This window comes from Sprattus sprattus (assembly GCF_963457725.1).
Source record: "Sprattus sprattus genome assembly, chromosome: 19".
Taxonomy (NCBI): Eukaryota; Metazoa; Chordata; class Actinopteri; order Clupeiformes; family Clupeidae; genus Sprattus; species Sprattus sprattus.
Window position 1 is genome coordinate 10,599,820 of NC_137917.1, and position 12,464 is coordinate 10,612,283.

General features: G+C 47.5%; 1 protein-coding gene across 1 annotated transcript in view; it reads left to right on the forward strand.

Annotated features, from left to right (window-relative positions):
- Window positions 1-12,464, forward strand: part of vps13b (vacuolar protein sorting 13 homolog B) — a 338,610-nt gene that overhangs the window by 44,372 nt on the left and 281,774 nt on the right. Inside the window, 5 exon segments of the mRNA XM_080857284.1 lie at window positions 2,699-2,794; window positions 5,360-5,482; window positions 6,028-6,165; window positions 7,542-7,629; window positions 12,020-12,214. Coding sequence (XP_080713410.1) covers window positions 2,699-2,794; window positions 5,360-5,482; window positions 6,028-6,165; window positions 7,542-7,629; window positions 12,020-12,214 — 640 coding nt within the window.

A 12,464-nucleotide genomic window follows, 5' to 3' on the forward strand; every position in this document is an offset into this window, starting at 1 on the left:
GGCTTGATTGCCATTTTGCATAATGGTGAATGGAGACCCTTTTTGTTTTTAAAGTCTATTTTTTTCTGAAAGAGACCACCCTCTCAGTTGGTCAGCTCCAAACATCATCTCCATGCCTGAGGCTAGACTGACCAGGCGAGTTAGACACACATTAACAAGCCTTATCCTTTGGTTGCCCTTCTCCCAACTTCTCCGTTTTCTTTGGGTGAATGTCACCACAATGAAATGTCTATTACCAGTGAAAAACACATATTTGGAATAATACTGGTAGGAGGTCCACTAAGGTGCAGAATTGGGGGAGTATTGTTTTTGCAGGTTTGGAAAGTTCTCGGAGAAAGGCAAGAGGGGTAGCAGCAGCAGTAGCTGTAGGCTGAGGTTACAGTGAGAGACTGTGCAACTGGCCTCCAGTGTTGTTTTAGGAGCAGGTACAGCCGTCCGCGTCTGGAGCCAGCGGCGGCCATTTTGGCTCTGGAGAACGCATCAGCAGAGCTGGGTTTCTCTCCCGGCCCAGAGGCTTCAAAGGGCCACGCTAACACCGGGGGTTCCTTGGCGGCCCTCTCAGGGGCTTCTGGGAAAGTGTTTGTGGCATTCCACGCATGTGATGAGGGAAAGGGGAGTGGGAAGCGGGGTGCGAGGGAAAGGGAGAGGGAGAGGGCTCCGGCAGGGGGATAATAAGGCGCAGCTGCTGCTGGTGCACCTGCTTCCTGTGCTAAAGTGGAGGCTAAGTCCTCCAGCCTGCAGACGGCCTTCCCATCACACCTCTGCTCGCTCCCCTGACGCACTGCACAAACACATGGACCACGCATCACACACACAGATACAGACACACACACACACACTATACACATTCCCACACATGAACACATCAATTTTTTTTAATTTTTTTTTATAAATGCACACAAAGACACATTTGTGCACACACACATGAACATGAACACACATGCACACACACACACACACACTCAGAGACACACACAATGCCACACTCCACATTTTCAAATGCAAATCACACAGCACACAATCCTCCTACAATACAATGCATAGGCCACACTAATAGCGTGTCGCACAGACCACAGAGAGGATGCCTCAACCAAGACATCCCAGACACCGCAAGCACGGCAGGGCACTCATCCACACATATATGGCTGTAATTGGCCTAAAAACGTGCTTCAAATACTTGCTTCATTTTTGGAAACAGAGTTCCACCTCAAATTGTATCCTATCCACCTCAGATGAATGTTTAACTCGGGTAACCTTCTGCTTCCCCTCACACACACACACACACACACTCACACACTCACACACACACACACACACACACACACACAGACACACAGACACACAGACACACAGACACACAGACACACAGATACACAGACACACAGACACACAGACACACAGACACACAGACACACAGACACACAGACACACAGACACACACACACACACACACACACACACACACACACACACACACACACACACACACACAGACACACAGACACACAGACACACAGATACACAGACACACAGACACACAGACACACAGACACACGCACAGACACACACACACACACACACACACACACACACACACACACACACATACTCGTTTGTCTTTCATGTTTGAGCGATACCCAGCTCCCCAGTGCTCTGATGCGCTGACTGGGCTTGAGTGAAGACGCATGGCCTCCCAGTCAGTATCAGTGTACCTCTGAAAGCCCACTTGTGTGCCTTTTGAAGCTGCCGTGTTTGTTGTCCCACTCAAGACAAGCCCAATTCCCACTGAGGCAGAAAAAAGGCATACCTGTCACCACTGTGATGCATGTGTCTCCGGTGCAAAGACTCCGAGCAGACACTCCCCTTCTCTCCTCCTTCCTCCATATCTAGAACAAGGGTTTTCAGAGTTTCTTTTTTTGGGGGCCAGGGACCCCTTACAGGGGCCTCATAATCGTAAACACTTATATTCTGGCAACTCATCAAATGCAATCAGATGTTGCTTTAGCTTGGCTGGCTTCGTTCGCTAGCACCTGAAGACACACGATGCATTTTTTTTTCACAGACACTCCTCACTGCTCTAGGCATACAGGGATTTCCCCTCTTAAGTCGTGAAAGGGTAGTCTTGTGCTCTGGTTTATTAGTACTGTGTTTTTTCATGCAAATGTCAAATGTGCTCTCACTGCGAAGTCAAACCATGTGTTTCTCTATCTAGGCATAGATGAGTGATACTGTTAGGTGATTTGCATTAAGAGATTAGTGCTGCGATTTTCCTGCAATGTCAAACTGTGCTCTCTCTCTAACACCATAGGGTTGCCATTGTCAAATTGCTCTCTCTCTGTAACCATCTTAATATAAAGATAAACTTTGTCTTTGTTTATGTGGGAATTTATGCTACAGTAAGGTGATGTGTACCATGACTTATACCCTGACTTTCCTGCTAGTGCAAGCTTTCCCAACGTAAGGCTACCTGGCTGGCCCTAAGCAGATGTGACCCACTTATGAGCTCAAGGTTTCTTCCTGTTTAAAAGGAGTCTTTCCCTGTCAGTTTCAAATGTTTGTTCTAGGGGTTTCTAGCTTGTGTCTTGAGACAAGTCATCAGCATGATATAAAAAAATACATTTAAATTGAAATTGAAAGGCTAATATGAGAGTCTGTTCCCCCATATAAAGTGGTTTGTCCCTGTCCTGTGTCCCCCCAGCTAACGGAGACGCAGTCGGAGAGCAGCTACTACAGCCCCCAGAAGGTGAAATCGAGGGAGGTGCTGTGCCTGGAGCAGGAGGGCATCACTGTGGAGGTACGGTAACCATGGCAACAGCAACAACAACAGCAGACTTGTCTCCTGAGTCCTGACCACCGTTTCTCGGTCTCACACTCACAGCCCTGTACCCACCACATCAATGTCCCATCCAGGGCAATGCGGTCGAGTTCTTCATACTGGACAGCGCAGTTCAGTGTTCTCTGCAAGGCATTTCATTACTTTTTACTGTACAACAGCACATAACACAATAGTCCTGAATTTATTGACAACCCCCCTCAAGCATTATAGATCTCTTTTAACAGATGACTGGTGAACTGAGTTCTCCTGTGATAAGGAAATGTGAATTTTCACCAACAGATATTTAAGAGAGTAAACACTTCCTCTATAAGAATTGTAACTACTCTGGGACTGTTGTTGTCCCATACAGGGAAAGGGTCTACCCATGAGAGTAGTAATCTATTACTACAACTAGGAAGGCATTCCCTTTGCCACCTCTAGGGAATCAATACCATCATGTGGCCAACCATGGGGACTTGCGTGGACTGAAGGCCATCAGGTTTTTTATCTGAGGGCTATAGGGATATAGGGATCTCCCCTTATAATGTAAGGCCAGCGTATGCAAATTAACTGTGTACTTAAGTGCTGTGAGCTTTGCCCCAGTTCAGAAGTGAAAACGCTAAGGTCATATATGTGGGAAAGTGCGTCAGGTGATCATCAGTGGCTGTGACTTTAGGACAGCACACCGGAGACAGTCACACCTGGATGAGGTTTTTTGTGATCCTCTGGCAAGCACTGCACTTGCAGCGGTCCAAGTGTGTATGTGTGTGCGTGTGTGTGTGTGTGTGTGTGTGTGTGTGTGTCCATTTACTATTTTTTCTTACAGCTTTATTAGCTCTTGTGTTCTTCTCCTCTCCTCTGGAGCAGGCCGTCACTCTCATTCCTCTGTCAGGCCATCAGAGTGCTCCAGAGGACGGAGAGATGGAGAGATGGAGAGATGGAGAGAGAGGTGGAAGCAGAGTGCCAAAAGAAATGTGTAAAATAGAGGGGCATGATAGGATAAAGAAAATATGGAGAGAGGGAAAGATGGAGGAGAGAGAGGAAAAAGGAAAGGACGTATGAAAACAGATGGAGAGAGGGCGTGAGAGAGAGACAGAAAGAGGAAAAAAAGGAGGAAAGGAGAGTGTGGAAGATAGAGATATAAAAAGAGCTGCAGAGAGGTAGAGAGAAATTGATGAAAGGAGTGAGTGAATAAAGGAAGACGGGGTGCATATGAAAAGGAGCTGCAGGGAGCGAGTGAGCGTGAGAGTAGATGAGACAGAGAGAGAGAGAAAGAGAGTGAGGGTGAGAGAATGCAGTGGAATATTGTGTTGGAGGAGTCCATTCCGATCATTTTCCTCGTCCCTCTTGGGCGCTGAGGTATTTTTATACCTTGTTCTCTGGAATACTGATTACCTGCTCGGCTCCGCTCCGCTCCGCTGGGCTCTACTCCGCTCCGCTCCGCCACTGCTGCTGCGGCCGCTGCCTCGGCCTCCCAAACGCTCCAGCAGATGTGGGGGCGCCCCTTCCAGCACATTTCACTTATACAGCCACTGGAATGGGAGCCTGGAATTAAACCTGCCTAAAGTGTGTGTGTGCATGTGTGTGCATGTGTGTGCATGTGTGTGCATGTGTGTGCATGTGTGTGCATGTGTGTGCATGGGAGCATATGTGTATGTGTGTGTTTATGTGTTTGTGTGTATCTGTGTATGTGTGTGTTACCACCTGTTTCCTGGTGGTATTTATTTCGGGTTCTTATTCCTGTGAATTAGGGAAGTTATCTGTTTGTTGATACATTTCAATACTTCGATACATAGTCCGACTTTTGCCGAGTTGTCTGGTAGTGTGTGTGTGTGTGTGTGTGTTTGTGTGTGTGTGTGTGTGTGTGTGTGTGTGTGTGTGTGTGTGTGATAGGGGGAGTCCCTGTAAGCTGCAGTTGGCTGTCCAGTGAAAAGGGAGGGTGGGGGGGTTAGACTATGAGGCCTTATAATTAGTGTGTGGTGAAGCTGAAGGTTTTACTGGCCGGGCCTGTTCCCTGTCGAGTTTGGCTTACTGCAGCTCAACCCCAAAGAGATTGGGAAGGGGGTGGGGGGCAGTGGTGATGGCGGTAAACCACACCTTGCCTCCCCCCACCCCACCAAGACCACCCCCCCCCCCACCCCAGCACTCACCGACGAGAGTTTTATTAGTAGGCCTTAATGAGATAGTAACCTCACCCCAGCCACAAATGGAGGTAGACGTGCCTTGCTTGGGTAGGTTATTATGCTCTAGGTTTATGATGCATTATATTGAATTTTACATGGTCTTAAAGCTCGCACCCAGGATGGCCCACACCAGAGAGCGCTTCCCTGCCTCCACTGGCACTCACAGGCGGGCTGCAGTTGCTATGGGAGCAGTGATGGGCTTTCCAGTGTGTGCATTCATAACACGCTTCCCTCCTCTTGCCTGTAGTGTCATAATAATATAGAATGTCATGGAAGTGTATTAGTAAGTCAGTAACTGCCTCATTTACCCTCTTGTTTTCTTTTTTTCTCCCTCTCTCATTCCATCCCTCTCTTCTTGCAGGCGCTCATGAAGGGGGAGCCCTTCTTCAACTGTCAGATCGGCTTTGTGGGGTGTCGGGCCCTCTGCCTGAAGGGCATTATGGGTGTGCGGGACTTTGAGGAGAACATGAACAGACCTGAAGAGGTGAGAGAGAGAGATTAGGCAAAATACAGGTGGGGCCATGGACCCCTCGCTCTCCCCTTTCTCATAGGCATCACTAGAGAGGTCAACTCCATATTTACATATTTATCACTGCCAGAATGGCTAGATGGTTTCATTGAGGTCCACTGCTGCCTTTGATCTGGGTACCAATAGATATTATTTTTATATATGTATATATATTTTGTAAATACATAATGTGTGTTTGTATATGTGGCTGGGGGTAGAGGGTGGCAAGCATGGTAATATATAAATGATGAAAACCTTAATGCGATGTTCATTATTGTGTCCAAATGATGTATCCAGTATCATGTGTTCATCACGTTCAGCCTATGTAGATCAAAACATGTGTTGATGTTGATCTACTGCTACAGAGCGATTAAAACAATAAAAAGGGCAGGAAAAAAATACAACCTAAACGGAGAATCTTCATGTTGAAGAGGGCTCTTCATTTAGGCCAGATGCCATCCTTGTGTCCATGTACAGTAATGTGTGTGTGTGTGTGTGTGTGTGTGTGTGTGTGTCGGCAGGATGCTGTGTTCTTTAACTGTGGAGAGAACCTGAGCTCAAAAGGCATGACTTACCTGACCAACTCCCTATTCGACTACCGCAGCCCTGAGAACAATGGTGTCCGCGCCGAGTTCATCCTGGACGGAAACCTGCATAAGGTACTGTGCCCCACACCAAAACACCTAACATAAAGGTGATATGTAAAACTGACCTTTCAGGCGTAGCACTGACTTAATCTGGGAACAGTAAAACAAACACTACTGAATAAAGTCATGCTTAGAAACACAGATTACCTCGTCATAGTGCATAGCTTTGTAGGGGTCCATTAACACTGTTGATGTATCATCTTTATGTTCGGCAACTTCCAAACCTCCAAAATGATCTGTTTAGACGCGAGTTTATGGGGTTCGTCTGTCACTGGCTGTCGCTATCAAACAAATCAAGTAGCACCCAGGCCCCCCTCTCTCCCAGTTTGCCACATCAGTGTCAGAAGTCCGAAAAAAAATGTGTGTGTTCTCCCCGAGCTGTCTGAGCTGAAGGGGCTCGGAGATTAATGCCCTCTCCATCCTTATCAGAGGTGTGTCCCACCCTGCACCACCTGTTCACACACACTCCAGACCCTCCACCTGATAGTCAAACAGTAGACTCAGGATCCATCAGTCCTCTCCCCTCAAACAACACGCGGCCGCGTCAGTCCGGGTGGCCCTGCTTGCTCAGCTCAGGTCTGGGCGTGATGAGGTGCGAGCGCCGCCACTAAAGGATATCCTGGGATGAGCAAAAGTGATTGATTGACGTCAGGGCCGAGTGTGTCTTGGTGGCCCCCGGGGGTGTGTGTTTGATTGGGTGTTAACAAAGTGGATCTGTTTGGCGTTGGTGGTGTTTGACCCCCTTTTTAAGCATGCCATTTGCATTTTGTGCCTACCTTTCAGAGGGATGACTAACTTAGCCTCAGCGTGTTTACATTTGAAAACTTTTTTATTTTGACTTTTTTTGCGCTCTCAGTCAGTACTCGGCATCGCCGTTTTAAGAGAGGAGATTCCGTCTCGTATAACTGTATTATGACTTCTCCTTAATGAAACACTTCTGTTTGGTAGCACGGCCATTTTTTTTTAGTTTTTTTTCCATTGGAAAAAAATTGATCACCCATTGATCATTTTTCAAATTGTTAATAAGTACTTCCACATGTGCAGAGTTGTGTGGATGCCACCTCCCCCAAGGGCTGTTGAAGTGGTGGGCCTCGGCCTCGGTCTCGGTCCAAAGGCATGCTTTCCTCTCATAAATATTACTCATTAACCCCCTCTTGTCTTGAGCTCAGTGAGCTGATAGAGTGGCTTTAGTCCCGCTGCCGTATGGGCAGCAATAGAAGCAGCATTAGCCGCTGGAGAGGCCATGGTTACTGATAACCTCCCTGCAATTGAGTGCTAGGCTAGGGGAGGAGGGTGTGTATGTGTATGTGTGTGTGTGTGTGTGTGTTTGGGGGCAACCTGGGCTTTCAGTCTTGTTTACCTGCCCCTCCTCCTCTCTTGTTTGGCAGGAGACCTACACAGAGATAGCAGGCATGCAGAGGTTTGGTGCTTTCTACCTGGATTACCTCTACACAATGGAGAATGGTGGCGACAAAGGTATTGTCCCTTTACATCACCCCCCCACGTCCCCTACAGTGTTTGCTGATTCTCTTTCTATTTTTTTGCCCCCCCCCCCCCCTTTCTTTTCCAAGTACCATCTATCTCTCTTCCCCCATCTCCTTCTCTCCTTCTCTCTGTCTCTTTTTGTTTCCCTCCCTTCTTCCCTCTCTCGCTCAAACAAGCCGTCTAACTTGAGGAGACAAAAGAGTGTCTTTTCTCGGTGTAGGGTGCAGCCACCTGGCCCCTGACCTGCGTGTCCTCTCGCTCACCCCCAAAGCCTACCTTCAGGCGAGCTGAGCTGTCACCACTGTTTAGACTGCCTTGACACCTATTTGAGAAGCTCGCTTTCTTCTGCTTGTTAATACACTCCCCCCCCCCCCCTTTCCATCTCCCCCTTCAGACCTCCTTCCCTCTCTTTTTGTCTTTCTCCCTCTCTGTCGCTCTGTGTGTGTCTTTCTCTACTTCTATCTGTGGCTGTTGAGAAAGTGAACAAGCCCTCTTGGCTAATTAGATGTCACTCACTCTTCTTTGGGTTGGGGGGAGGTGTGAGCTGATGTCAGAGATTTCAGCTTCAGCTTAAAGTGCTTGCACAAGCTGAAAGATCTAAAATAAGCGTGTGTGTGTGTGAGTTTTTGGGTGCATTTGTAAAGATCAAGTGTTTTACCCCACCCAGCTCACTGAGATGTTATTTTTGTCGCAGCCTTTGATATCATGTTTGGGTAGAAGTGGCACCAAGAAACCTGCCCGACAAGCGCAGCTCTGTACAGATACGTATGGAGTTCATCTCACTTACACCAATTTAATTAGGACTCCCCAAAAAGGATTCCATCCATACTCACAAACACTCCTGTGTGACTTGTGGCTTAGAATCAGTTCAATTAATTTAATTAATGTTCAATAGCCCAAATAAATAACCTGAAACGTCCTTATCCTGGCAACGACCCAAGAGAAACGGATACATCCTACCTATGCTCCGTCTCTTGACGGGTCCTAAAAGTTGCCAGCAATACTAGCCTGTTACCCATTGTTAGCTCAAGGTTAACATAAGTTGTTATGGTAACAAAAGACCATTGGGGGCTGTTTTTTTAATATATTTTTAAGTCCAGCAGTTTTCATCCGCAAAAGGTGTTATGTTTGAGCACAGCCTAAATGCAAATTTTGGGGTTTTCATCAGGAAAAGGTGTTTGTGGGAGCACAGCCTAAATGCAAATTGTTGGGTTTTCATCAGGAAAAGGTGTTAGGTGTGAGCACAGCCTAAATGCAAATTTTGGGGTTTTCATCAGGCAAAACAGTAACGTTGGTAAAGCACACAAATGAGCTTGCACATCATCATTCAGCAAATACATTAAAAGAACAAGTTCATCAAAACAAAAAGTTGTGTGCCAGAGAGCAGGGAATCCAATACCTTATCACACAAGTTAGCAAAACAAGCATTCGTTCATCTTGAGAAGCTGAATGCACCAGGCGTGCCGTGCCCGCCAGATTGCAAGAATTGGGAGGTGTGCGACCAGCTGCAACTACACCAAAGTGCACCAAGCGCCAGCCGAAATGACGTTACTTTTGGCATGTGCCGCCATGCACAAGAACTGTTATGGTGAGCATAAACTAAACTTAAGGGTACAGGCAGGCATGTCCTGCATGCTTTTCCAGGAGTGATAAATGGATTAAATTCCCATTTGAGTTTTGAGGTTTTGGCGGTTTCCAATGCATGCGAAACACTGCAATTAAGCAGCGCCTTGATGAGCTCTAAGGTCACCTGATTGAATCCAGCCGGAGTGCCGGCGTTGCCATGGCGAGTGTATGTAGCCCACATGTCACCAAGGGTCATGCAAACACACGGTGAGGTGATAATGGCTTCCTGGTGCATTGGTTTGCTCTCTGTGATTGTTTCCAAGTCTTTGGTTAATTCGAGCTAATGCCTCAGATATGCGGTGTTGTCACTTGTGCAAATGAAGCCATTATGACCCAGCATTGATTAAAAGGCCATTTCTCTCACTTAGGATAACGAGCTAACGAGGCAGGCACTGGTGATGTCAGTGACTGATGGGCTTTGCTCTCCCTCTGGAGTAGATTAATAAAAGACGGTGGCCTGGAGATCTAAAAACGGCCACCATTAAAACCTGATGAGAATTTTTTTATGATTTGTAAGTGGTATGCTTGTGGTTGCGCGCTTTTTGGATGTTTTGTCCTTCTCCCTCTTTCTTGCTTTCATTCTTTCTTTCTTTCTTTCTTTCTTTCTTTCTCTCTCTCTCTCTCTCTCTCTTGAGAGCGCTGTCACCCTTGCCTTCCGTCTCATAATCACCTAAATGAAAAGACAACACAGATACGGCAGGCTTCAGCTGTCAAACTCATTTCAGAACAGAGGGATAAGTGTCAGCCGTGGCCTCTCCCAGAAGCTCTAATATTACACTCTCTGATCGGAATGCCTCCCCTCTCTCCTCCTCTCCTTCTTCCCCTTCTTCTCCGACCGTCCTGCGGCGACCCAGGCAGTCGTTGCCACCGGAACCGGAGTCTTAAACTTGGTAAACGTAACCAGAGCCGGGCCAGCTTGGCCCCCTCTTTGGCCCGGGCCTGACTGGGCCCGGCTCTCTGTGTTGACTTCACGTTGGAGCTGGGAGCAGCGAGTGAGAAAATGGAAGACACCTCTAATTCTATTAAATCCCGCCTAATTTCCATCCCTCAATCCCTCATCTGCTGTAAGTGCTGCCATATGTTTGATATTAGGCTTAATCCACCCCAGCCAAAATGGGAAGAGGAAGTGACATCGCCTGCTGCAACCTTTTTATATTCTTTCTCTCTCTCTCTCTCTCTCTCTCTCTCCTCTCATTCACCTCACTAACAATTTGAACCCAGTGCAGGGGCAAAGTGATATTTGCCTCCGTCTCCGTGAACTCTGAAAAGTGTTTGGTATGAGGAGAACATACTTAGTGAGAGTAGGCCAAACTCAAGCACTCTATAACCCCGCCCCCCCCACCCCCCTTTTTCTTTTTCCCCTTAACTCCCCCTTTCTCCCTTTTACCTTCAATTTCACTGGTTTTATTGCAGAGGATTGTGGGTTTAAGGCTAACCTCTGTTTCATCAGTATAGAATGAAGGGACAGCTGTGTGTGTGTGTGTGTGTGTGTGTGTGTGTGTGTGTGTGTGTGTGTGTGTGTGTGAGTGTGAAATAGAGTGAGAGAATGACTGAGCAGACATTTGGAATATCCATCTCGCCTCAGGGTAGCATTGAGCAGACCCAGCATCACGCTTGCGCTCGCTTGCTCGTTCTTTCGTTCATTCGGCCGTAAAGCCACTAGACGTCTCTCAGGGCGTCGTTTGCGTGGCGCGGTGAGCGTAAATCAACCGACCCGCCCGTCTCTCTGCTGCGGGGTGCACAACCCCCGTTAAACCTGAGAAATAGGGGCTCCCCCTGCACAGTCGGGCCCGTATCCAGGCGTGCCATGCTGAATCAGAAAGCAGAACTAGAACCAGAACCGGTTCTCCTGCAGGGAAAGTGGGTCCCCAGGTTGCCATTGCCTTGTCTCTGGCCTTGGTGATGGCGCTGCTGCACCTGCAGCTGCTGGCAGCTTGTCTGTCTGTCCCGCCTGTCTGTGTGCACTCACACTGTATTAGTCTATCTACACTCACACAGTGTTAGTCTATCTACACTCACACTGTGTTACTATATCTACACTCACACTGTGTTAGTCTGTCTACACTCACACTGTGTTAGTCTATCTACACTCACACTGTGTTACTCTGTCTACACTCACACTGTGTTAGTCTGTCTACACTCACACTGTGTTACTCTGTCTACACTCACACTGTGTTACTCTGTCTACACTCACACTGTGTTACTCTGTCTACATTCACACTGTGTGACTCTGTCTACACTCACACTGTGTCACTCTGTCTACACTCACACTGTGTCACTCTGTCTACAGTACACTCACACTGTGTGACTCTGCTGTGTGCTTGGTGTTGGTTGTGCTCAGTTTCAGTTTGATGTTTTTGTCCACGAGTTCATGTTTATCTTAGTCTGTTTATACAGTTGTGATTGGTGAACTTGTGGAGGGGCTTATTTACTCTTTCTGTTGTTTGTGTGTGTGTGTGTGTGTGGGTGTGCGTGTGTGTGCGTGTGTGTGCGTGTGTGTATGTGTGTGTGTGTGTGTGTGTGTGTGTGTGTGTGTGTGTGTGTGTGTGTGTGTGTGTGGTTTATGCATATGTGTGTAAGTATGCCTGTTTGTTAAATTTAATATTTTGCATATTATTTCTAATCAACATCTGGTCGTTAGTTAGTGTGCATGGGCCTATAAACTTCTGCTCATCTGTTTAACAGAGAGTGTGTGTGTGTGTGTGTGTGTGTGTGTGTGTGTGTGTGTGTGTGTGTGTGTGTGTGTGTGTTTAAGTTTGTGTAGGGTCTCAGGACTTCTCGTCAGCGGGTAAGGAGGAGCCGACGCCACCGGCGCAGGAGTCGTCTATAAAGCGGATGGTGGTCGGTCCTGTGGACGTGCGTCTCCATAGCAGTGCTGTGCACCGCATCCTCAAGATGGTGGCCTGTGCCCTGGACCACGAGTATGAGCCCTACTGCAGACCCAAGCCAGGTGAGAATGAGTGAGTGAGACAAAGAGGGAAAGACAGACAGACAGAGAGAGAGAGAGAGAGAGAGAGAGAGAGAGAGAAAGATATATAGAGAAAGATAGACAGAGAGATAGGCAGCCAGCCAGCCAGAGATAAACAAAGATATACAGGTAGTCAGTGAGAGAGAGAGACCGTCAGAGAGAGTGAGTAAGACCGCAAGGGAGAGGAGAAAAAGACAGGATTGAGCGGGAGAGCGAGAGTGAGAGAGAGAGA